This window comes from Lacerta agilis, chromosome 6 (genome assembly GCF_009819535.1).
Source record: "Lacerta agilis isolate rLacAgi1 chromosome 6, rLacAgi1.pri, whole genome shotgun sequence".
NCBI lineage: Eukaryota > Metazoa > Chordata > Lepidosauria > Squamata > Lacertidae > Lacerta > Lacerta agilis.
Window position 1 is genome coordinate 56,681,087 of NC_046317.1, and position 26,969 is coordinate 56,708,055.

General features: G+C 43.0%; 3 protein-coding genes across 7 annotated transcripts in view; 2 read left to right on the plus strand and 1 right to left on the minus strand.

Moving 5' to 3' along the window:
• The window catches only part of RASSF5 (Ras association domain family member 5), a 108,790-nt gene extending 104,926 nt beyond the window's left edge, over positions 1–3,864 (plus strand). For all 3 annotated transcript variants that reach the window (XM_033152872.1, XM_033152873.1, XM_033152874.1), the window contains one exon: positions 1,558–3,864. In XM_033152872.1, coding sequence (XP_033008763.1) covers positions 1,558–1,710 — 153 coding nt within the window. In that variant the 3' untranslated portion in view covers positions 1,711–3,864. The remainder of the gene's footprint in view (positions 1–1,557) is intronic.
• A 782-nt stretch (positions 3,865–4,646) lies between these two features.
• EIF2D (eukaryotic translation initiation factor 2D) lies at positions 4,647–26,794 on the minus strand. Of its 2 annotated transcripts, XM_033152884.1 has the most exons (15): positions 26,580–26,792; positions 24,616–24,806; positions 23,106–23,189; positions 21,669–21,759; positions 20,679–20,786; positions 19,785–20,062; positions 18,607–18,724; positions 17,668–17,713; positions 16,246–16,349; positions 12,240–12,401; positions 11,775–11,864; positions 9,850–9,945; positions 8,131–8,251; positions 5,591–5,765; positions 4,647–4,818 (listed from the first exon to the last, which is right to left on the minus strand). In XM_033152884.1, the coding sequence occupies exons 1-15, from the start codon at positions 26,633–26,635 to the stop codon at positions 4,751–4,753; spliced, it is 1,788 nt and encodes a 595-aa protein (XP_033008775.1). In that variant the 5' UTR covers positions 26,636–26,792; the 3' UTR covers positions 4,647–4,750. The 2 variants fall into 2 exon arrangements, with proteins under 2 accessions (XP_033008775.1, XP_033008776.1); XM_033152885.1 differs by lacking the exon at positions 23,106–23,189 and having other exon boundaries at positions 26,580–26,794.
• DYRK3 (dual specificity tyrosine phosphorylation regulated kinase 3) overlaps positions 13,869–26,969 on the plus strand; it is a 38,814-nt gene continuing 25,713 nt past the window's right edge. The window contains exon 1 of one of the 2 annotated variants that reach the window (XM_033152876.1): positions 13,869–14,126. In XM_033152876.1, coding sequence (XP_033008767.1) covers positions 13,915–14,126 — 212 coding nt within the window. In that variant the 5' untranslated portion in view covers positions 13,869–13,914. The remainder of the gene's footprint in view (positions 14,127–26,969) is intronic. The other variant, XM_033152879.1, reaches the window with a different exon arrangement.

A 26,969-nucleotide genomic window follows, 5' to 3' on the forward strand; every position in this document is an offset into this window, starting at 1 on the left:
CTCACCCAACCCTCCCATCATCTGGATGCACAGAGACAGCAATATAGCAAACAGAGAATTCCACTGTGTTTTTAAACTAGAGGATTGAGCTAAAGTATGGAATTACACTATCTCCTTTTTTCTGTTGAGCACAAGAAACAACTTCAAAATTAAGAGTAGGCATGCCTTCCAGAACTCTGCCATAAGCTGCTTTTCAAAATACAGTTTGCTGCCAAAATGGAAGTTCTTAGAGGAGCAAGGATTCCCAGTAAAGTGCACTAACTTAAAAACCTGATCTGACTGGAAGCCTCTGGTCTTCAACACCTTAAAGAGTTACCTTCTCTCTTCATTCTTCCTCTTATGGCAAGAATGGGGAAGCTGTGGCTGTTGGGAGTCCCAACTCCCATCAGTCCCGGCCAGCCGGACAATGATCAGGCCATGTTTATCTCAAGGCCCACAGGTTCCCCATTTCTGCCTGAGGGCATCATGTTCTGTAGACCCAGCTCTTAGAGCACATTGGTAATACAAAATGTTGAGATTCATTCACAGAATGGGTTTTTTCTTTTGGGTCATAGTAATCTGATATCTCAAGAATCCCCTGTATTTACACATTTCACTCAATCTCTGGGCGATGACTGTGGTCTAAAGGGGTGCATATATGCATTGCTTATTTTTTTACTTTATTTTGTCATGACTCTAGTTCAAAACATGCTGTCATTGAAGCCCCGAACCGCTTTTTAGACTCTAAAGCTGAAAAAGTGGATTGGGTGGTGTCTTTGAAAGGGAAAAACCATCGCTTGGGGGTTTTGCCTCGAACTGCTGTGCTTACAGAATTTCCCCAACCCATTATTTGAATTTGGGTATTCTTTTTTTAGAAAAATCTTTGGAGAATTCACCCTTTGAACTGTGCGAAATTGCAAAGTTTGGGCACCTGGATTTTTTATTTTATACCACCACCTGGCTTAGTAAATCAGGATATGAACAAGCGCTGTTCACCTTAAATCCTCCCTGCACGGGAGCAGCAAAACAAGCCAGGATTCAGCTGTTAACCATCGTTTCAGGGCTCTCATGTAAGGGGAAGCTATGATTAATGTCTTATAAGAAAGCCAGGATATTAAACTACACGAAGGGAGAAGCAAGAGTCCTGAGCACCCACAAGCAGTTAGCGCATAGTGTGGCTTATTAAGTGAGGAATTGATTGCATGAACTGGGCCACTGTCTGAACCTCTCTGAACTGCAGCTATTGAATTAAAGGGTGATCGATAAAACCTAGCAAACTCTATTCTAGAAAGCCACCCCTTAAGCATATTGGAATTCTTTTTTTTGTGATGGAAAGCCAAGTTGGGGAAATTATATAGGGACTGTAATTTTTCCTGTGGGAGGCTTCTGCTTTCTGGGTCTGAAGGTTTCAGTGTAGTAAATGAGGTAAAATGAAAGACTGGGGAGGATGAGTTACTTCGTGGGTTTTTCCTGCAGAAAATCATTTCAGTTAGTCAGGTCACATCTAGTATCTACCCACAGACTTGGAATAATGTGTATTTTCTGTCTAAAGTTTGTGTGTGTGCTTTTTCTCCACAGTGGGATGACTTCTCTATTCCAGAGCTACAGAATTTCCTGGTGATACTAGAAAGGGAAGAAAAAGAGAAAATCCAGCAAGTGCAGAAAAAGTATGACCGGTTTAAACAAAGACTGCAGGAGGCCTTGAAAGAAGCAAATGGGAAGCCTGGATAACTCGAACTTGGAAGTGTGGCTAGGGATAAACTAAATTTCAAAAAATTATATATTATTTAAAAATGGAAAGAAACCCCACCCAACCAAAACCTTTTTTTCCCTCAGGACACTTTTTCAATTGGTTGTAGTCCATGGTGTGTGCTCAGAACTGGCAACTATAGAACAGGAAATTAAATGTTCCAATCCACTGACCCTCCAGAAACCAAAAATGAACACTGCTTCTTCCCATCTTCCCTGTTTGTACAGAACAGAATAGGCAGGAAACCTTACAATGAATGCTGAATATCCAAGGAATTGGGTTGCTTAAGGTATAACCACTCCCTCCCCTTCTCAATGTATTTCAGTGTGAGTTTGACCCTACAAACTAGTTTTGAAATCTTTCCTCTTTGGGGCTAGCTTAAGGATGAGCTAGTAGTACACGCAAGCAGTGGATGATGCCTTGTCTTCAATTGTACTACCTTCTTTTCTTCTCCTGCTATCCCACTACCTTTCCATGTGGATTTATGTATGTATGTGTGGCAGAAGTGAGTTGAACGTGTTCTCTGTGGTAATTTAATCACATGGGAGGGTTATCGCTCTGGTACATGTGGACACTGTAGAGGATGCCAAACAGACTTGCACAGAATGAAGAGAATGAATGAACGAGATGTCAAGAAGTCTGTAGAAGTAGAGCAGGTTTTGATGAGCTTTAGAGTGCTTTGGCCTTTGAGCAAAAGAGTTTATATTTTCACATAGGAAAATAAGGTCAGTTTTATTTTTGTTCTGGCAACACTGCAGGGTTGTTTTCTTGTTTATGCTTCCAGCCTAATATTTTCAACTTACGAGCCCTTCCTTCCAGTATACAGTTTCCTCTTACCCAGTAGGATCTGGGACCAGGGTGCAGGTCTGCTAATGAGCCAATTTGGGGCTCATCTCCCAGCACTTAAAAAAATGGAATTGATTCTGTGTCATTTGCATTGCGAAACTGCTTCGTAACACCAGAAGGCCCACACCTACGTTTTCAGAACCTGGCTACCCTCTATGACATTGTTCGGAGCAAAGCTTTCTTTGGGAAGGCGAAGGAAGATTTGTTTCTTTCTCAGGGCTGAGTGCAGGGGTTCTACACCGCAGCTGAAAGGGCATAGAGCTCTCAGGTACCTCCAAAGTTATCTTCAGGAAGTCCACCACCACAGCGTCCCCCATAGACAGTTACTCAGTCTCTAATACCGCTGTACAAGATGTATTAGCACAGCACAAGGAAAGCAAGACTCAGATCCAGATAAGCACATGCAACTATGGAACCCAGGCGAGAAAGCACTCAAAACTCTTCCTAAGCGCTGTTGAAACTGTTGGCCTGGCACACTGAGGAGGGATCCCAGGATGTCAGCCTCCTGCGCCACCACCAAGAGACAAGAACAGGAAACAGTCTTTGTAAGTCAGTGACTACTTCTCCCTAGGAATGTTGAGTATATATAAATATATATAATGTCATGTTTTATTTTTATTTTTTTAAAGAACTGCTTTTCAATAATGGCACTCTTCCTTTCCCTGCTCCCCTCACCCCCATCCCATAACAGCATGTCTTGAACATTTTTAATAGAAGGTATGGCTTCTTATGCAATTTATGTGAATGCTGCTGACTAAGCCACCTGCAAAAACAGGTGGGCATTATTTTTGTTTTGTTTCTTTAAAAGATTATATATAGCTAAGGGGCATTAAGAGGAGAGGAAGGGGGGAACCACCACGGAGCTTGGATTTTGAGAGAAAGCTTAGCCACTTCAGCGGTGGCAGAGCAGACGCCTTAGAGAGGAGTTAGAGGAGGCCCTACCTTAAGAAGCGCAGACTACTGCTGGCAGTGCCTTTTGTTAGTATACTGTGTTGCCTGCATCATCTGTACGTGTGCAACTTTTTTTTTCTTTCGAAATGGGTCAACTGTAAAACATGTACAGTCTGTAAAGAATGGAATTAGTGAAAAGCTTACGTGGTAAAGTAAATAACATTTTTGCCATGCTGGTAATTTATTTTTACTACTGTTTCAACCCTATGGCATTTTGTTGAAAATGTCACCTTCCTTCCAGTTTTTTTTTTTAAAAAGCTCCTAAAGAAATCTGTTCATGCGATACAAAATTGTGTTAAGAGAAGCTATCGAAAATAAAACAGTCTCTGATGAAGTTGTTCCAAGGAGTTGAGTCGGTTTGTGTTCCTCATGCCCTCCTGTGGTACGCGGTGGCATTGCAGTAATCTTTTAGGGAGGGATCTTATTTTTTAGCTGAGCAAGGGCTAAAGAGCAACAGCTCTGCAAAAATAAAAAGCTCTTTTAGCTTCTCTGCACTAGGGTGAACAGAGGGGCTTTTCCAGAGCATGTCTTCAACACAATTTACATGTTCGCTACAATTTTCCCCTCTGTCTTTGCTGCTTGTTCATTTCCCATCAGGTAAGCTAAGAGATACATAGTAAGGGAGGGAGGAGAAGTGTCTTCCTGCCACAAGGTCTAGTTCACTGAAAGAAGAAAGGGATTTGCCTGTATTTCAACTCAGGCAGGTGGAACAGAAACACCCACAACAATGCATCATGCAACATCTGCACCCCAAGCACTTTTTGCTGGAGAGATTCCATATCTAAATAAATTTCCTAACTAAAAAGCAGGTAAATGCATTTGGGGAGGGTTTGCCGAGGGAGAGAACAAAATCCACTATCATGGGGGGGGGGTATTTTAAGGTATAAACTGTACCTCACTATTCTTTTGATCCTCACAATCCTGTAAAAAAGAAAAAGAAAAAACCAGCCCCACAATCTTCAGGGGACACCCAACAGCATCTGTTAGTATTAGTAGTTTACACGTGGACATCTTTGTACTAGAACAGTGCTCAGCAAACCTGCTAAGGTGTTCCACAACAAGCTATGGAGATAGTCCAGCAAAGTTATTGGGAAAAGCTTTATTTATTTTCTTGTTTTAAATAAAACCCATTATTTTATAGGTAAGGCAGCTGGATTAGTCATTTCTGTTGAATAAAATATTTATAAATAACAAAGTTCTGACTTTGATCTTCAGACCTGGCTGCTACTTCCGGCCCATCTTTGGTGCCTTCTCAAGACCCTTGATGTATTTGCGAGGTATCTGGTAGTCCTCTGGAACAAAGTCAACATGTAATCAATCTGTATTTTACAGCTCAAAAGCTTAACACAATAGGACCTGCAGCTTACTAAAAGAGTAACGTGCTCTGAAAATTCTAGAGGACTGTATACTTAGGGCACTCACCTTACTAAAAAATGTACTCCTGTGCATTTTTAATTATGAATAAATATACATAGGAAGACACTGCACTTAATGTATTTACTTGAATGTAATGCACACCATTTTTGGCCAAATTACGTCGTGAAAATTAGGGTGCGCATTAGATTTGATGGTGCATTAAATTTGTGTAAATACGGTAATAATGTGGCAGCTCTAATTAGCCACTGAATTCAAGCACTATTGAATTCAATAGGATATGCTCCTGGGAAGATATTCCTAGGATTGCACTGTTAATCTAATAAGTGACTAAACCTTCAAAACATAATAAATTATGTTATGAGTTTGCCATGGATGAGCAGTGGAGAACTTCAGGCCTGGCAGCCAAACTTCGCATGCTGGCCCTCAGCCCTTTCCCTAAGCTGCACCTTCCTTGAGTGCTTTGCCTTGCTGGTAAGTCACCTTGTGATGACGCCTCTTCTGAGCCTGAATGGAGACCGTGTGCGTGTGCATGTGCGTGCACATGTGCCAGCATCTGGCTTTTGCATTGCTGGAATATAGCCTAATGTGCAAAGGTATGTCCATTGCTCTTCCCGTTTTGGCCTCTGACTCCACCCACCACTGGTGTGCTGCCCTGGCAGGTTCCCTACCCCTGCTATAGATACTTACCCACCAGCAGCTTAGCAAGGTGGTGGATCTGATTGCCTTGTACCTGGACCTGTGCTCTGTCCTTTGCTCCCGGAAGTGTGGTGACAGTGGCACTCGCTTGAACTTTTTGCTGGAGAAAGTTGGCAACAGCCTGTGGGTCTAGCCCATACAGCTCAAGATTCTTAATTATGGTTACCTGCAAACCGAAAGGAAAGATGGTATTACTTTGTTGCACTAATACACAATGCTCAATCGGTAGTGTGCAATTTCACTTTCGTACATTCTTACAGGCTATGTGGTATCAGCAAAATTATTTTCCTGGGTCCTTTGCCTGTGCATATTAATAATACCTATGCTTGAAAATGAATAGGAGCAATGCATGTTTGACAGCAGGCATATTGCACAACCTATGTGATTTAAGTCAAAGGCATACATAAATGCAAGAGACTAACTGAAGCACTGGGGTAACACTATCAAGGTTCGTCCTGATTTTTTTTGGGGGGGGGACGACGACAGTGTAGCAACAGACCAAATCTTAAATGATTACGGTAGCTCATATGTTTTGCCCTAGTTGCTTAGGAGGAAGGGATGTTAATTAGGAAAGCTGCGAGTGGGGATAAATGCTAGCAGTGGCCTGGTCAGATTCACACCTCACCCATTAGGGTAAAAGCAAAAGGCCCAGACCAGGAAGCTCCTACAGAGACCACCCCACAACCAACCCACCCTTCTCTGAGACCACTTCAGGATTTGCTTGCCCAAAGGGGAAGGGAGAAGAGCCCAGGCATGCTAGCTTCTGCCCCTGGGTTTTGACAAGAGCACCACCGGCTGACTACATTTTGAAACACTGATATAAATGAAAACTACTTTGCATTCCTTCAGAGAAAGGCAAAAGAAATACCAATGTTAAAACAGTGCAAGGGCCTATCGTACCTCTTCTGACTCCCAACCCCTGGCTGAGTCATGGATAGCACTGGGCTGAATTAATCATCTCTTCCTGAAAACAGTGACAACTTTGTATTGGGTTGGTTTATTCCTAGGGTCTACCTCTTGCACCCAAGCATGCCGGATACCATCAATACTTTCAAGCCATAATGCTACATGTGTGAGCTGCAAATAGTTCACGCCTACACATACACAATTAATAAAACTATTATTCCTGTGGAACTCCCTCCCATCAGATGTCAAGGAGATAAGTAAGTACAGTGGACGCTCGGGTTGCGAATGCGATCTGTGCAGGAGGCGCGTTCGCAACCTGCAGCGTCCGTAACCCGCAGCACTGCGTCTGCCCACATGCGGGTTGCGATTCACGGCTTCTGCGCATGCGCAGAAACCCGGAAGTAACCCATTCTGGTACTTCTGGGTTTGGTGCGTTCGTATCCCGCAGCGAACGCAACCCGAGGTATGACTGTATACAACTTTTAGAAGACTTTTGAAGGCAGCCCTATATAGGGAGGGAGGTTTTTAATGTCTGGTGTTTTAATATGCTTTAATATTTGTTGGAAGCCACCCAGAGTGGCTGGGGCAATCCAGTCAGATGGGTGAAGTACAAATGAAATTAGTATTAGTAATTAGTATCATACACAGGGAACAAAAAGCAGCTAATGACCCAGGTACTCTTCCATGCAGCTCTTCCCCACAGTCTGTTTTAGCCTCTTCTACTGCACCTGCTTGGCTGCTCCTCTGGAACAGGGATACACACCCAAGAGGGCAACATTCATATTAAGTTGCCTTCTATCGCTTCAGACTATTACTCTATCTAGGTCAGTAGCATCTACTCTAACTGTAATGCCTCACTCAGAGATCTTGCCCATCACCTGCTATCTGATCCTCTCCACTGGAGCTGCCAGAGACTGAACCTCAAGACTTTTTGCATATGAAACATGTGCTGTACTCAAGCTATTGCTCCTCCCTTAGGCCTGCAACATGTGCCTTCCATCTTCCTGGAGTAGCGCTTTGGTGACACACTTTCGGAAGTCTCTGTGCAATGTATATCCAACCCAGCTGCCAGTAGGTGCTTCCTACTATCCTTCCGAACTAGGGCCAACAGATACCAGATAAGCTCTATACTGAGAACTTCAGCTTATCTCCTGATCTGGCCTTCTCCGCCCTGCCCTCTTCACCCCCGGGTGGTTGAAATAAATGGCAAACCATGCACCAGTGGCATTGTAAGGTGTCAGTGTTATGTCTGGACCTTATATCTGATCCCCAGGGGTTCAGAGAGGAGGTAGGGCTATGACTTAAGCCCAGGAATCCTCACCTGTACAAGCGGCACATGCTAGCCCAGTTGTCAATTGCTTTCTGTGGCAATAACTGCAGCTCTGATAGTTATAAACAGCTTTCCCTGCTCTCCATGCCCAAAAAGTAGGATCATGGTCTCAGCCTCTTTATTCTCCCCTCTCTGCATAACAGGGCTAGGAGACTGCTCTGGAAATGGTGTTTTCAATGGGGAAACTTTCAAAAGATAGTGCAGTATTATAAAACATTTCAAAAGGCAGGCTTAAAAAAAAAGGCAGCACAGTTTGGATGTTTCCACAGAAGACTACTTCTCTCCTTGCCCTTACCTTTTTATTGCACGATCTTTGTGCTATGTTTATATCAATGGGATCAATGTTTCCTTTCCTCACGATGGGGTCATGTCCAAAAAAAGTCACCTGATGGAAGGGCTGTAGGTGATCCAGACACCTGCCACAAAAGCAGTGCTAAGATTAAGCTTATCCAGGACAGCACAGAGGGATGGCAGCTTTCTGGCTTAGCTATTCCTGCTATACTTAAGTACCAAGTACTTCTATTCAAAGACTCAACCTGATACAGCTTGCCTTTATTCACCTCAGGGTTTTATTTATTTATTGAGTTTAAATTATTCTTCCCAATGGAGCCCAGGGTGGGAATCACATCCACCATTTTTTTTAAAGCATTCTAAAAAAACAGTTACAGTTAACTTAAGAATGTAAGAAATAACTGTTATAGACAACTGCCAGGAGCAGTATTCTTCAGCCACCAAATGCCTGGGTGAAAGGTTGGTTTTCAAATTCCCTCTGAAAGTTAATAATGATGGAAGCTGATTTGCATTCCATGTGTAGGCTGTATACTAGACAGCCATAGAGAGACTGACAGGATATTACCGTAATCATACTTCATTTAGCAGCCTTCATCTATGTTATTCATGATGCTATTCCATAACAGGATTATTCTGGGAAAATCTCTACTTATCAATATTATGTCTTAAAAGGTTTTTGTGATTTATAACAGACGACACTGCCAGAGAGACATAGTTATTTTATTATCTTTGTACCTCTCCTAATTCCAAAGACTTTTAAAAAATAAAATATTATGATCCTCAAAGTAACAAAAGAGAATGGGGAGTTTTCGAAGGTCCCAAAGCAGCCAAGCTCGTTGTGTTTACTTTTATGGTGGCCAAGCCTCCACATCATGGGAAGCAAATTATAAACCATGGCTTACCAGAACAAGCAGCTGCTCACTTGCTCCTACTTTATTCTGACCTGCCTGGAGCCAGGAAAAACAAACTGTGAGGTGAGGCTTAGCATTACCTGCAAACCAGGACTCAGGGTTAGTTTCTGTCCCCAAGAAGCCAAGGTTGGTTCTTGGTCTGTGGCTCGCCATTTGCTTGGGGAGAGAAACTGCAAGTGTTGGTTCGCATGGAACACTAAGCAGAAGGTGGGGGGGGGGGACCCAAGGGGCCGACTCCCTTCTGTGCCATGGGCCAATTGTGGGCAGAGTCAGGGAAACAAGCACACATTTCACTTTTGCATGGTTTCTACAGACACAAACCCTCGGCATCCATGCAAGCAAAAGGCACTATCACCATTCAAGGACAAGCAAAAACACTTGGGAGTGCGATGGAGCATCAGTGAAGGGTGTGGCTGAAGGAGAGAGGTTGTGCTCTGGAGTCCTCAGGGCTACATTTGGCCCCCATGCCTGATGTTCCTCACCCAAGCACTAAGCCAAGCTGTACAGCATGCTTCTCTCTTGGCTGAAGAGTGAGTGAAGAAAGGCAAGGGGTCACTGAACAGCATGCAGTAATCCATAAGCTATGGCTTACCGTGATGTGCAAATCAGGCTACCGTGTCATAAAATTCCAGTCTGCTTACATAACACTAAGCAACACAGCACGAGACCTTAGTGACAATTTTAACCTTTGAATGGTTTGGGCTTAACCTCCTTTTGCAAACATTAAAAATAACATAATACATAGTGGCCTGCATTATAGGAAATACTGAGACAAGTATATGAAGCAGCTGTAGGAATCACAGTCTCCTCACCTGCTCAGGAGATTGTCCCATCCGAGCTTTGAAATTTCATATTGCTCAGATTTTTCCAACAGACAATCACACAAGATGGGATTCACCTTTATAAAGCTGTAACAAAGTAAGGCAGATTTAAAAATCTGTTCTCAGCATGATCACCTCATCACCTGAACTGGAAATGCACCAACATCAAGAACGTGTAGCACTCTACAGATTATAAAGATTATGTTTGTCTCTTTAGCACTTTGTTGTTAAAAGGTACAAAAGGATTTCCAAAAGTCACACTGCACTTGCACTATTATATGGTAAGTTGGGTGCTAAACACTTTACTTGATTGCTGAAAACTTGAGAAGGGATTACGTAAAACAACATGTCCTCTTTGCTTGTAGATTATGTCTGAATATGTTGCTTATCAAGTGCTGTTTTTGCATGTACCTCTCTTAAAAATAATTTAATGTTTAAAAATTCTTTGCTCAGTTAATCAAAGGTCACCTGTTTAGCTGATCAAAACTTTTAATGATTAAGCTAACAGATCAACCTACAGAATCGTATCACTAAAAAAAATGATATGATTAATCAACTAAGATGTCTTTAATCTTATTGTGGCACTCCTAAATTATCCATGAGATTAAATTACCCCACATTTGCCCTCTCAACTGCTTCGATCGGCGGAATTGGCACTCTACAGATGCCACATAATAACCACTCCACGTGTGTAAGAACTTGATCATTTAGTGGCAGCACCTACACTTTGGAACTCCCTGCCTATTAATATCAAGCAGGTGCCTTCACTGTGTTCTTTACAGCACCAGCTAAATGTGAATCCTAATTGGTTTTAGTATTTAAACTTCTTGAAGAATGGCAGATGAAAATGATGGACTATATGGAGCTCGCAAAGATGACCGGGAAACTTTGTGACCAGAGGGACGACGCGGTGGAAGAAGAATGGAAGAAATTCAAACTGTATTTTTAAAATTATTGTATGATTGATAATTAGATATAATTTGGAAGAAAAGTTAGACTGTAGATGTAGAGTTAGGTTAAGTGTTTAAGATAGATGAAATATGAGTTAGGATAAAGTTAAGATTAATAAGTAGGTATTTTTATAGTAAATAAGGTTTTGCAAGATGTTTAGAAATTACTAAAGATGATAGACAAGAAATGCAGGAAGAGGAGATAGGAGGAAGTCAACATACAATGGGAAGGACAGTTGTTAGTGAGAATAAATAAGATTTTTTGTTTTTATTGTAGGTTTGTTGTTATTATAGGTATGTTTTTATTGTAGGTTTGTTTTTAAATAATTGTATTGTACTGTTGTGTTTATGTTTGATTATGTTGCTGTTGTTTTTGTTTTATAAAATTTAATAAAGATATTTTTTTAAAAAAATAAACTTCTTGTTAAACTATTGTTGTACAATTTTCCTGAACGGGGTGGGGTGGGGTGGGGTGGGGGAGTTTCAATCAAGCGGTGTATACATTCTATGAAATAAATAACAAAATAAATCAGGATAATGACCACTAGTTTAAAATTCTATTAGGCATGATATATGGGATACACCTGCACAAGTCCTGTGTGTATGTGTGTGTGTGTGTTTGCGCACAAACACTTGTTGAGGCTGGACACACATTTGAGTACAATCAACACTGCACTTGGGCCCATCTATATAGCAGACATATATAAGAGAGGGACCAGGACAGGGTGCATGGTCCATTTGACCCGACTGCTCATACTTGGCATAAAGGGACTTGTGCTATGAAAGAGTGCTTCCCCTTTCTAGTAGCATTTCCCACATGTTTCAGCTTAGCGCTGTAATGGTGAACCACGAGCATGGAAAACTACTGTGCAAAATCATGGCTGCAGCTATCCCTTGCTATCAGTACAGAGCAAGGAGAGTGGTGTTGCAATCTCCCTACTAAACAAGCTTTGGGGTTTTACATACTTTTTGTTTGTTTCATCAACCAGCTCATTAAGCTTCACGTAGTTGATAACAGCACTTCTTACTTCACTGCTGGACAGGGTGTCACCTTTCCTGGAGGAAAATTGAATCTTTGTTACTTGCTAGGTTGTACTTTGGAAGGAACAGGAAATGATCAGCTTTTGCAAATTGGCTATTATTAAGTGGGGGAAACACTCCAGTAAGGAAGCTGTTTCCTTCATTTAGAACACCACTACCAACATACAGGAGAAATGGTCCAACCAAACCAAACTATTGAACTCAGCACCCAGAAACATTCGTGTTTTCAGATTCATGTATTTTTCTGCCGGGCAGGCCATTCACTCTGAAGTCTGCTACACACTCACACACCCCTTTAAGGACTTCCTTGGCCCATAATGTTCTGCAAGCAACAACAAGAACAACAACATAGGGAACAAGTCAAGTGGTTCATTTTCTTATATTACTTACTTATATCCAGACTCTTGGAATAAGGGAGCCATTTTGGATGAGATGCCATAGAGTGGTATGATTTCAGGACAGTGGTACGGCTGTTCTCCACCACCACTTCTGCTATCCTGGACAGACAATTCAGATGCTGCTATTTCAATAGGTACTACAAAAGACCTAATGCTGAAAAGCAAAAGCAAAATATTTCACAGAGTTTACTACCATTTCATCATGAGGGCTATTCCCGTTCATGACTGAGACACAAATGAGTATAGCATTGCTTCCTTGTCATCTCCTAGGACACAGGCACCCAAGACCATTCCTCTCATTGCAATAACACTGTGCAAAATCCCTCAACACGTTTGCTTACACAAAGTGGAAGTACATTTCTGCCTCTGCTTCAAGTTGGTCCACAGAACAGAACATCATCTTGAAGCCATATGCTCCAGCAGCCACCTAGTGTTCAATACTGGAATGATGTGGCACAATATGGTGTCTTGGCCTGGCCTCCCATCCTACTCTATGCTGCAGGGCTTCCAGCATCAGAGCCGGTGTGGCATAATGGTTAGTGTGTTGGACTAGGACCTGGGAAAGCAGGGTTCGAATCCCCACTCAGACATGAAGCTCACTGGGTGACCTTGGGCTAGTCACCATCTCTTAGCCTAAGCTATTTCACGGGTGAAGGATGAAAAGAGAACCATGTTTACCACTTTGAGATCCTTGGAAGATAAAGGTGATATATAAATGTAATAAATAAATAAAGCCACGGAAGACCCAGGGAAGAGAATTAGCGCACAACCCCAACTTTCTTAGCAGCAAAGGAAGATAACTGATAGCTTAGAGTGAGCATTCCTGCATGTGTTCTAATATGCACAAAGAAGCCATGCAAGGACATAAGAGTGCCAGGTACATTGTGCAAAAGGAAAGGCAGAGTTGGAAACTGTTTTTCAGCCTGCGGGCCACAGTTCCTTCTGGGAAACCTTCCAAAGGCCACTTCCCAGGGGTAGGTGGGGTCTGAGGGGAAAGTGGGTGGAAATTGTACCTTTGTAGAGTAGACTAGTTTCTACGTACACTTGTGCACCCATCTCAATCCTCCATCCAGATAAGCAAGAGGCATTCTAGCCAGGAAAGAAGAAATAGTGTAAATCATGACTAGTGGAGGATGTGACTTGGGGAGTGTTCCAAGGGCTAAACAGACAGATCTGGGCGGCTGCATCTGGCCCCCTGGACCTGAGGTCCCCTACCCCAAGGAAACGCATTGCACGTACCCCGGTCAATCTGATACTGGCCAAGGACAAATGGACAGCAAAACATCAACTAGCAATGGCAGTCCTTCTGAAAGTTCTCTGAATAATTCTAAAGCAAGCCAAACTGAGCACCCTAGACCTGGCCTCCAAAGAAGCCAATCTCTGGAGGAGAGAAAACGTGGAGAAACAATCCAAAGTCTTAGGTGTCTCTTTGGGCTAGGTTCCTATGTAGACCTAAACTAAAGCCCACCCGCCCCCACACACTCTGCCAAGCCTTCTCGACATCACAAGTGCCCATTGTGACAGAGGAAAGGCACAGCCCTGCCTGTTCCAGCAGATAACAGCAGGAACCTCGCCGTCCAATCTACCAAGGAGGCACACAAATTAGACCTTGTAGAGGATACTGTAAAATGCGAGCTTCACAATGCTATGCGTATGTGACATCATAGATGGGCAGGGGAGGAGACAGTGTGGAACCCCCCGGAGGGAACGAAGCCCAGCAGCCCAGCAGCAAGGAGCGGAGCCCAGACATGGTCCCCAAGGAGAAGGGAGACGACGGGCTGCAGTGCATCTTCATTACCACCAGAGCGTCACCACTTCTGGTGGAAGTTGGAGGGAGGCTGGCGAAGCGAGCATGGGCAGCGGCAGGCAGAGAGGACAGGTAAGCACAGCCAGTCCAAATTTTTACATGGAGTTGGAGTGGGACTTCTGTGTGGGGGAGGAAGGGGACAGAGCAGGACGGGCCTGTAAGCCCCACCAGTCCCATCAAGCACCTCCCCATTTTCCTCCCCTTTCCTTTGCCATTGCTCTACATCCTTTCTCATTCCTAATACTTCAGTATCTACAGGTCTGCTGACAATGCAGCCACAGGTCAAGGGGGTGGGCCCTTCCAGAGGCAATGGTGACTATAGTGGTAATAAACTGTGTAGCTCTGGATATGATAAACAGTTATGGAAGGAAAGTGGTTGGGATTGCCAAAAACTCTTCAGTGCCTTCAAGAAGTGAGCATCAGGGAGAGGTTTCAAAAAGGTGTGCCCTTCCCGGTTGCAGCAGTAGAGAGAAGATGAAAGCATTGCTTGCTAATTGTTTCCCTGATATGGTGCACGTCTTAAAAGGCATAAAAGTCCTAATTAGGCCTATAGTGGTCAAAGCGGTTATGCCAGGGGTTGCCAACACATATGCCCACAGATGCCTTCCCTGGCACCCACATCCTTCACCTGCTGACATTAGGCTTGAAGGAAGCATTCTACTGTACCCAAGAGAAAAGGTTGCTGTGTGAGCTTAGCTGTGGTGCCACAGAAGCTATTCCACTTTGCCAAATGTGCTTATGGGCCTAAAAGGTTTGGCAACCCCTGGGCTTTGCCATGCAAGCATTATCGTTGGGCTTGTTTCTTCTTTAGCAGTGATGTAATAGTATGACTCAAATGGTGAACTGTGGAAGACTGGAGCAATGGTAGAAACATTACAACTTTTTCTGAATAAGGAGAAACTAAACTGTAGCATTGGAGTTTGACAACAAAAGGCAATTTGTTTTAGAAAAGTGTTCTGTATTTATGGACTTGCCAGTAAAGTAGTGAGTTTCTAACAGCTGATGCAAACAATACCTTGGCGAAGTTTTAAAATGTGAATTTAGCAAGGAATAACTTTGTAAGTGAACATGTTTGACAGTTAGAAACCGGGATTCTAGCCACAGCCTGGGCAATTAATGCAAGCTACTGCTGTGATGTCTCCGGAATTAGCTATTAACTTAGAGTTTAAGAACTGGCTTATTTAGGTTGCAACACTGGGAGTAAGTCCTACTGAATTCAAAAGGGCTTATTCCTGTTAGCTCCTTATAGAAGCAAGCACCACTGGAAACTACAGATTCTGCATTAAACCAGTAATGAAACACTCCATTTGTACACAGCTTCCAGAAAACAACCTCTTTTCTTTATTGCGGATCTTAATATCTGTACTGATCAAAAGTAACATGTGAAGAAGCCTAAAGCAAAGAGATGCCTGGAGCATTAGGATACATGCCCAACAACCACCGATATTTTAGTCTCCATTAATGTCCTTTAATGCCTTTTGCCAACTAATTTATTATCACATTATGTAATGATACACTGTTAGCGGGATATGATTCACCACCTGCAAAGTGGGGCTCACTAACAGCATGCCTTCAGAGGGGCTCACTGACAGCACACATCAACTTATTGGTGCCGAAAGAGAGCCTAGTCCACCTGCCAAATTGGCCTGAGGGAGGTAAGGATCCGGCTTGCCGGCTAGAAAGCATAACTTTATACCTCCATGCTTGCTTCCTTTGCTGCGCGTATTTTTCTAAGTCATTAACAAACAAACAAACACCCTGTTCCCTAATTGCCACTGCTGTGCATTAACGCCATCCTCATTCCTATAGTGCTTCCCAGCATGCATGTGCATGTGTGCACATACACACAAAACACCCCTCTCATCCATGGAGCTTATTATTAAGCATGTTGGATTCTTGTAAGGGCATGCACATCTTTGCTTGTAAATACTGTAGATCTTTCTTGTACTGCTGTTTGCAGACAGCAGCATGTTTACATTTCTGCCTTCTCTAAATCAACTTGAGAGATAGCAGCTTATCTAGGATATTACCTACAATTACACATCTTCCATGTGAGAGATAAAATACCTTTCAGACCAAAGAAAAAGAGCAATATCTCTTCTAATTAGCTATTGTGCTCTTAAATGCAGCTCAGCTCATTAACCAGCGTCAGTATTTCAACTTTGTTTGCACAGAACTGAAATTCTCTTACCTTTCATGTCTCCAGTCCACACTGACAATGCTCTCTACTCCCTTATTCAGTTCCTTCACCTGCAGGATATTTTGTTGCTGCATTGACTGCAGGAACTTGGAGAACTAGAAGAGACAGAGGCAGTTAAAACTGGGATACAAGCAGAGCAGCAGCCCTTGACAGTGCCTGTTGCAGTGACTGGCTGCTCCCCACAAAGAGCAGTGAACGGGGGGGGGGGGGAGCCAGTGCACTTACAGAGTCGACCATTGAATGGGGGTGGGGTGGAAAGAAGAGAAGTCCCAGTCTGCACAGTGCAGGTAGAGGCATGGGATATGTGTGCTTGCACAGAGAGACCAGCAACATTGTTTGCATAAGGTACTACAGGCCCAGGCCCTATCCCTTGCCACTCTCTGGCCTCAATGGCACTCAATGGCATCACTGCAGCAGGTACAGCTGCCACAGGGGTCACTGCTGGGTAAATGAGGTGTGTTAAGAGTGATACCACCAGGCGGATGAAGACCATCAAGTCACAGGAAAGCAACCTTCAGCTGCCTATAGAAGCTCAAGGAAACAGTCCGATTTGAAAGTGCAAGGTGGCATTGTGGGCTTGTAGCCAAGTTGGATGAGCATTTTTAAGACAGATTAAAGGTGTAAAAGATATGTGACAGGATGCAGTATATAGTTCAAACTCCTTAGTAATTTCCCCTGTATTACTCAAGATGTTGTCTTGAAATATGCAAAGCTTTTGTGGGCAATTTGTTAGTAACAGCATGTAATATTTTTTGCAATGTATTGGGGGGGGGGGAGAGAACAATGGTTATCCACAGCGGACAAATGGCTGTGTAGAGTTTGGCAAAGTAGGCTAGATCTTTTGCAAATATGGAAAGGGACAAATTAGCCAGGACCATTTATTATGCACATGAAAAATGAAACAAGCAGTATTCTGGTGTAATTTTTAAAGTGAGGTTTTGTTTGGATATATATTATGTTGTAATTAAAAAAAAACACCTTATGTTTTAAAGATACCTGTATAGTGGTTTTTTTTAAATTAAATTAAAAACCTGCCAATGCAATATTAGGCCAGAATTTTACAGTAGTTCTCAAATTACTTACACTATAAAGTTACTGTCAGTTAGAACTAAAGGATAAGTACACTTAATGCTTTCAATAAATCCAGGTCTCTGTCTCTAAGGCTGCAATCGTATGCACACTTACTTCTAAGCAAACATGTATATGATTGCGCTATTAACCAGCAAAATCATCTGAAGATTTCTCACACATCAAGGATCTACATGCACAAAGTGCTTTGCAGAAAGGGGTCACAGCTTCAGGGCAGATGATCTGTGGTGTATGCAGAAAAATCCCACATTCAATCCAATGTTTCATTATTATTTGTTTCCTCAACCTTTCATGGTACAAAAAAGGACAACAACTACTACTCACTTTTTTGTAGCTTGATTTCTTTATGTCTAGTTGTTGACCTTGTGGACTGTTGGTAGATTGAAAGGGGGGGAAACCAATTATATGCAAGAAACAAGAGGAATTAGGCCTTTCTCGGTTTTGGTGACATTTAAGAAAAAAACATGTTTTGTTCCCAGGCTTCTCCAGTTAAAATATTCTTAAAACATGGGCACACAGATTGGAAAGAATTTAAATGTCATATAAAGAGAGCAAATGAAGCCTCCTTCTCCCTCACAAATTCAAGCACAAGTACTTAAGAAGAATCTGCTGGATCAGGCCGATGGCCCATCTTGCCCAGCATCCTGTTCTCACAGTGGCCAGCCAGATGCCTGTGGGAAACCCGAAAGCAAAACCCGAGCACAATAGCCCTCTCCCCTCCTCAGGTTCCCAGCAGCTGGTATTCAGAAGGATTAGTGCCTCCGACTACGGAGGTAGAGCTTAGCCATCATGGCCTGTAGACTTTGATAGCCTTATCCTCCATGAATCTGTCTAAACCTCTTTTAAAGAGGCGGCCATCACTGCTTCCTATGGGAACAAGTTCTATAGTTTAACTATGGCATTTATTTTCATTATGCTTTTACTAGAAGATAGCTTTAGCTCTTCCTTGTGAATCATCAAGAGACAGGTGAAAACAGAATACCCTATTATGTGTGGTGAGCTTTTCAAAGTTAAAAAACGTGAACAAAAGTTAACCTGTGTCATATCTGGAGTATGCCTTAAAGCAGACTCTGACCCATGCAGAGTTCGCCTACGAGTTCATATAGTGACAATGGCTGAGGCACAGAGTCCTGTGTACATGCAAGGCTTCTACTCCTGACTCTGGTGAACAGTGTTCTACAAGCACATTATGCTCCATTTCCACATTTCTCAGCCAGCAACACGGCAGCTCTGACAGCTTGTAGAAGATCTTACTACACGTACCAACATGAGAACATGTAGTTGCGGAGAAAGGTGCTGGTCAGTAGAGGGAGCTCCGACTTCTTCACTTTACATTTTAAGGCGTGGAAGAAGCATTGGTGAAGCAATGCATCCATTTGCTCTAGAAGAAAAGAAAGAACCGTTTGTTCTCTACAAGCAGTGCTATTTTTCCAGAAAAAGAGGTGCCAGAACTCACAATGAACGCATCCCTTATTCTCTTATAATGGCAATGGTGCCCACCTGAGAGGTGCTGGAACTGAGTTTTGGTGAGTCCTAGCTTAAAAAATAGCCCTGCCTACGAGCCTCTGCACAGAATGCAACATGGCCTAGTTCACAATGTGTCACTGCCACCTTGGGAACCTCTCAGCTCCTGCCTATGCCTACGAGTTGTGTCAGTGTTGAACAGGGAAACAATTTCAGTGCCATGCAGTGTGGTCACAAGCTATCAACTTCCACATACAAGCCATTTGGTGGCTTATCCCTCTTAGTCATGAAAATATAGTCAAGTGAGGCAATAAATGAAAGGAAGAATGTTAAGTTCAGCACTGTCTCTACCAACATTCAATTTCAACGGAAGAAAGCTGACACACTAGCAGTGAGCACAGAACTTAATAAAAGCTTATTTCACATTACAAAGTTGTAACAGGGTATAATGCCCTATACAATGGTACCTCGGGTTACATACGCTTCAGGTTACATACTCCGCTAACCCAGAAATAACACTTCAGGTTAATAACTTTGCTTCAGGATAAGAACAGAATATGTGCTCTGGCAGCACAGCAGCAGCGGGAGGTCAAATTAGCTAAAGTGGTGCTTCAGGTTAAGAACAGTTTCAGGTTAAGAATGGACCTCCAGAACGAATTAAGTACGTAACCAGAGGTACAACTGTACAAGCCATGGTGTGTGAAGGGGATGCATTTGTTTGGATTTTGTTGCTCATCACATGTACCATCAGTGCATATGCTGCAGGGAATCATGCTTACACATGTGTCCTGTAATCTACATACCTTCCACCACCACCCCAAAAAACTTGCATTAATCTCACACATTACATCAGGGTTGTGCAGCCTACAGCCCTCCCAGACACTGTTGGACTTTAATTCCCATCAGCCCCAGCCAACATGGACAATGGCCATGGACAGTGGGAATGCAAATCCCTGTATATAACTCTATAATTTTACCTTGTTGACTCCTACTGTCTTCTACCTCCTGAGGAATATCTAGGTTGTCCTCTTCAGTAGTTTCAGCAGCACCGTTTTCATTAGGTTCCTGAATAGCATCTTCCATGCTTAGATTTCTAATCCCTGTCTGCAGGCATGGGTCAATAGGGTGGCTGTTTTCCTGTGATTTGCCTTCCCCTTCTCCAGCCTCTTGCTCCTCCTCTTCAGCATCCATCATCTCTGAAGACTCTGCTTCTAAGGGGACTATTGTTGGTGGGCATGACTTGTCACCAAACTCCCTTTTTAAAAAGAAACAACAAAAGCAAATGGCACAATCAGACTTGCTCCAAATTTCAATTTCAGCAAAACAGAAACTCAGAGCAAAAAGTCTAGACAGGGCCAGTTAAACTATGAAGTCGTTGAGAACCATTTTCTTCACTGTAAAGATTATGAGCGAAACAATCTGGAAAAACTGGAAAAACTGATCACACCATCACATTTATTTAATGCTGTGCAAGGGGTCAACTGACTGCTGTAACTCCAGCAGGACCTTAATAGCACAATCTCTCTCAAGTCCTTAAGATGACTTTCAAGTAGTGTGTGGCCTAAAGTTATATTCACTCATTGAAAGTGTTTTTCAGGATGCACTATAGAAGAGTTCTCAGTGTCGCCACAACAGAAAAGGTTCAGAGTTTTCTGATTTGGTGCTGTGGAACTGAACAGTTTTTCTTAACTGCTTGTCAAAATCATGCACCTATGCTTAGTTTCTATGCAAGGCTACTTGCATCCTTCTTATACTTGGCTCAGGGCTCACCCTTCTCTAACCTGAGTCTTGGATTAGCATGGAGGCAAAAGCTAACCATGTGCTTTTCTCCTATTGTGTAAACGGTCAAACAGTTTTGGTGATACACCCACCATAAGTGATCCATATATGTATGCAGCACTGTGAAGCCTTTTCCTTTCATTCCAGCTGCCACCATCTCTGCAGAGGACATGGTAGCTATGCCAATGGCCACAGGGGCACTGAAAAGTAAAGAGAGTATAGCATAAAGCAAACAGCTAAATTCTTACTCCAACTAAAGCAGCTCCCAGCTAAGGAATCTCTCATTTCAGACATGATGACCAAACCATGGTTTGGTTGTGTTGAGAACATACTTAAGGCTCTTGTGCCCCCTCTTCTGCTTGCACACCACAGTTCAATCATGCACTTCTTGGATTTTGGTTACCACTGTTTGCCATGATGCACTGCAAAGTCATAGATTTCCTCTAAACAAGAATTGTTCAAACCATGGTTTCCACTTCAGCTTTGGAAGCAAACAAGTTTGCCTGAATCAGCCATCCAAGCAAACTACGGTTACTGGAAAACAGTCAGTGTTCCAAAATATGCAAGAGAAGAAGGGAATACACAACCCTTAAGCATGTTCACGAAGAGCTGAGATGTCTGAACTGGCCAATGAATAATGCCACACAATGCGTGAAAATCAACCCTGCTGCTGGAAGCCCCAAATTGTTAGGGTGAATCCATAGAAGGCATACACTGTGGCACACAATCAGAGTCAAAATAAACGGGAATCTCAGAAGGCATTCCTGTTGTTTTCTACTTGCCTTCTTTTGAAATCCAAGAGGGATGGGACAATCACACACCTCTCCATCCAGGCAAGCAAAAGCCAATGGCCCATTGTAGCCAGCCAAAGGCTCTCGAGAAGGGCACAGGGCACAGTTGATGAGGGGTGGGACCCAAAGTGGGGTGCAGCCTAAGGAAAATCCTGAAGGCTACTATGACAGGCCTGGAGGGCCACATTTGGCTGATTTTCCCACCCTCAATTTCCGCTCTCAAAATGCATTCTAATAACCCCTTCAGAAAAAGGTAAATATTTTTAGCATTAGCATTAGGAGAAATCATACCTGTTTCCCACCAAGGTGATGGCACAGAGAGTACCCCGATCTACCTGAGGAAGACCATAAGAGGGCACTACAACCCCTGGAAGCATTAGATCTGTGGAAAAGACCCTACATTAGCATCTTAACAAAACCTTAAAGACACCAGTCATTCCCTTTGTCCCCCACTGCTCTTTTAAAAAACAAAAACTGACAAAAATACTGCTTTCAATGTCTACATGAAACAAGGATTTCTCTTGGATGGCTTCAAATCTTGGCCCTAATTGCCAGTGTAGCTCTGATCAGCCCTGCTACCAACAATTCTGTCACCACAAAGCCAAAATATATCAACTAAAATGTCAATTACACATTAGTTATAGATGACAACTTTTTCTTGAGTTTGGAACATTTTTATTAGAAACTAGGATTGAGAGATACAATACTGGCTTTCTACTTCAGGCAGTAATAAAACTGTCAGTGTTTTTTTAAAAAAATTTTTTTAACAAACAGGTAAAAGGCCTGCAAGGTTAGACTTTTTTTTTGCTGGGTGTCTAAAAGAGTTGATTAGAGGCATTCCATAAGCAGAGCACTACAACTCTGGAGGCACTTTCTCCCTGGTTGCCACCCTCTTCATCTCTGATGGCAGAGGTACCCAAAGAAGAGCCCCAGAAGGAGATTCTAACATTCAAGCAGACCAAGCTTCCTAATGGGAAAAAAGGCCTTGAATACCTCGGTTTAACTCCTTCATGGATCACTGAATTGTCGTGGCGAAGGGGCTTGAATAACTCAGGGAAGCTATGAGCTATGCCATGCAGGGCCGCCCAAGATGGACAGGTCATAGCGGAGAGTTTAGACTAAATGTGATCCATCTGGAGAAGGAACTGGCAAGCCACTCCAGTATCCCTGCCAAGAAAACTCCATGGACAAAGACAACAGGCATATAAAAGTTATGACGCTGGAAGATGAGCCCCTCAGGTTGGAAGGCGTCCAACATGCTACTGAGGAAGAGCGGAGGACAAGTACAAGTAGATTCAGAGCTGATGAAGCGGCTGGGCCAAAGCCGAAAGGTCGCTCAGTTGCGGATATGCCTGGAGGGCACAAGGAGAAGGGGACGATAGAGGATGAGATGGTTGGACAGTGTTCTCGAAGCGACTGGCATGAGTTTGGCCAAACTGCAGGAGGCAGTGGAGGATAGGCGTGCCTGGCGTGCTCTGGTCCATGGGGTCACGAAGAGTCGGACACGACTGAACGACTGAACAACAACAACACCTCGGTTTAAACTGTCGTGTCAATGACAAAATCAATTTATTTACGTGGAAATAAACCTCACTGCCTTTCAAAGGACTTTACATCCAAGCAGCATGCTTAGGACTGCAATATAACAAGCCCAATCATGAGAACCAGCTCCACAACAAGGCAAATGTGCGGTGCCATGCAGACTGGCTTTGAGATCCGTTCCCTTACCTGCTCCTCCTGCTAGTTTGTGCAACACAGGTGGCCATGTGGAAAAGGCGGGGAGAAGGTGAGGATGAGACCACAGGGTGTACACTGTTCCAAAAAGAAAACAAGATGCTTGTGGAATTCCAGCATGACATACTTTACTTGCCTCCATTTCTCAGAACTGATAACCATTAATCTGAATTTAAAATTAGGAAGTGGAGCCTGAAACAAAATATTGCAGTGTGGAGTACTCCTGCTCAGGATTCTAGCCAGGATTCATTTTTTCAGGGTACTCCATGCTGTTCCCCTCCCCACCTTATTTTCTATCACCCTCCCCTGCCACTGCCAACAATCAAGACAGCACTCCATGGCATCTCAGTGCAAGTAATTCCCATTGGACTGTTCCCCTTCCCCCTGGGTTTTCCTCCCTTATGTTATTTCTAACTTCCAAACATAAGGGGGTTCCCCAAGTCTATTGATATCTCCCTCTTGCACATGGGTGGTGCCATTTTGGCTCCATAAGCAATGGCACACACAGCCTCAACACTGGACATTTTTCTTTACTTAAAAGTATTTGTATATTTTTAGCCAGGAAAAAAATCCCAGACTGGCTTGCACACATAAATAATAAGAGAGACATAGGAGCAATGATGGTAAGGAACCAGAACACACAACCCAGCTTCTGTTTCAAGATATTTAAACCCAACACGTAAAAATAATGTACAGTGAGAAGATAGATTGGTCTAGTTCAGACGCAATAATCTTTGGCCAGTAATCCATGGTTTTTCTGCCTGAGAACAAGCTGTGTGCCTGTGCACTCCTTTCTTGGTCCTCTGCTCGGGGGCCAGTATTAACTTGAACATAGCAGGAATTGTACACCTGCTGCTGCACTCCTTATTCATTCTGAACAACCAAGGCTGGAAAGCAGAATCACCTATCAACTCTTGGCTGTGCAAAAGTTAAAGAAGAGAGCCCTCTGCCTGCCACACCATAGCATGAACTACATGAGCCCTATTCGGGCACTCACTATCCAGCTTAACTGAACACATAAGGTGGTCCGCTCAGACTAGCTCCCCTCCCCTCACTATTCCTGCCACCCTCCACAAATTCAAGGGTGACTATCTGTAGAAAGGAAACCACTCTGATTCTTCAGGATTCTACACTGTGCAGAAAGCCTCTGCTAGTATAGACTGTCTGCAATGAATAATCTATTGCCTTTGAAATTGTGGAGTGAAATAGAGATAGAGATAGAGATGGAGGTGTTCGTGTCCACTCTCCCACTCCCCTCATGTTCATTTTAGCGAAACAGAGCTGTACTAGCAGTGGGTGTTTCAGGGAGGGACAATTTATAAATCAAAGACAGTATGTTGCCTACCTCTGATTGAGCACATTTATACCATAACTGACACTCTTCTCATTTTAGATATGGGAAACCTACCGTAATATTATTTTGCAACTTGTCCAAAGTGAAACAGCAAACTAAACTTAAACCTCCCCAGAACAGCAAACTGCTTGCAGAAACATATTTCTGTACCTGTTGGATACAGTCTCTTCTCCATTTCAAAAAGGACTGGTATTCTGCCATTAGCATAGACCGTGAGAGCATCTCCTTTGTGAGCATACAGTTTAATGATATTCAGCTCTTCTTTATTTGGCACAACTTCAGATAGCTGTTCAGATGTGAGGGTGGGAAAAGTTGCTGCGACATCATTTCGTAATTTCCTCCTGCAAAGTCAACGACACAATTCCTGAACTTTAGTCAGACTAGCAGTGTCATCAAGTTCAACTTCCATTGATGTCCACTAATATGTAAGGTGTATGAAACTCTCTTTGCTTTCAGTGTTTTATTATGATTAACACACATTCGTAATTAATTATCTATTCATTTCCCTACATCTAAATCCATCAAATGAACAAAATCTAATTACACCATCCCATTATCTAAATGATTAAAATCAATTTTTTTAAAAATGGGTGCCCAATTATCAAAGCCATTTCACTATCTTAAATCAGGAATGCCAGGATAATGCCCATGGGTGTATGAATGTCTGCAGAGGCCCGCCCTGATGCCCACAATTCTCCTCCCCCAGCTGAAATTGATTTTTAAATAAACATTCTGTTGTACCCAATAGAATACTTTGGTCTATGTGTGTGGTGCCCATGACAAGTTTGTGATGGCAGTTTGCAAATTTGTCATTTAATATATTCCATTTTTGCTTGGTCTCAGTTTATTATGTTTAGGGAAGTTTTTAATGTTTGATGTTTTATTGTGCTTTTAATTCTGTTGAGAGCTGCCCAGAGTGGCTGCGGAAACCCAGCCAGATGGGCGGGGTATAAATAATAAATAATAATAATAATAATAATAATAATTATTATTATTATTATTATTACAGCTCTATCTATTACTCTAAATCTTTGAGGAAGACACATATTCAAGTTTTAAAAGACCAAAACCTTAAAAATACCTTCTAAATATGCATGCCAGGGAAATAAAACAGAGCAACTTATTTATATCCCAACTATCACTGTGAAGCCATAACCCAAGCACTAATTACTGATCAGCCATCAATCTCTGCATTTCACATGACACATAAAATTAACGAGTACAGAAATTGCACTTTGAGGGAGGCCTAACTTGTCATTTTTTAAAGTGTATGTTTTCTGCTAAATGTAATTTTAAGTAAAGGTAAAGGGACCCCGACCGTTAGGTCCAGTCGCAGACGACTCTGGGGTTGTGGCGCTCATTTCGCTTTACTGGCCGAGGGAGCTGGTGTACAGCTTCCGGGTCACGTGGCCAGCATGACTAAGCTGCTTCTGGCGAAACCAGAGCAGCGCACGGAAATGCCGTTTACCTTCCTACCGGAGTGGTACCTATTTATCTACTTGCATTTTGACGTTCTTTCGAACTGCTAGGTTGGCAGCAGCAGGGACCAAACAACGGGAGCTCACCCCGTCGCGGGGATTCAAACCGCCAACCTTCTGATCAGCAAGCCCTAGGCTCTGTGGTTTAGATCACAGCGCTACCCGCGTCCCGTAATTTTAAGTAGCATCCCGTAAATCTTCATCATGCTTGGTTAGAATGCATGGCTATTTTCAACCAGGGCCAGTGCTACCACTAGGCCAGCTAAGCAACCACCTAGGGCGCAGGCCTCAGAGAAGTGCAGTACTGACCTTTGAAGGGCAGTTTTATTCACAAGATTATTCAAAATAATTTATGTGCTAAAACATCTTCTTTTGTACCTGAGAAAGATAATCAAGGATTGTTGTATTACTCAACCTTGCCATCTGAAACAAATTTAGCAGTTTCGAGTTTTGTGCTTTTCATTTTTTTCCTGCAAGGCATCTATTTTTGAAAAGTGAAGTTAGCAATTTATTTATTTTTTAAATTTTTTGTGGGGTATTGCCTAAGGCGCAAAACAGCCTGGCACCGGCACTGTTTACAACGGATTAACGACCAAGGTAAATGCCTTCAAGGAAAAGAAAACAAGACAAACTTACCTATCAGACCCTTTGATAGCAGTGTTGGATTTAACTCTGAAAGCTTTGGCAAACATGGCCGAAGAAATTCCAAGGCTCCTGTTCTGGCAGGTAAAGAAATGTCGCGGTTTACTGTCCGGTGGGGAGTGGGGGACGCGTTAGAAAACTACACCCATTAAAGCAGCACTTTAACACAGAGCTGCCATAGCGCTGGTGCCGCAGCAAAATGAGTCCGTGGGGCAACAGCTGGATCTCTCCAGCCGCGGCTGCTTCCTGCTCTGGTGACGTCAGAGGCAAAGGCAGCGCGTGATAGGCTGCGCTTCCTGCCGTTTCGCTTTTGCTCTGCGTAGAAAGAGAGGCTGGGCGGGATTCAAGGCATCGTTTGTTGCAGCGTGAGCTCTGCTGGAATCA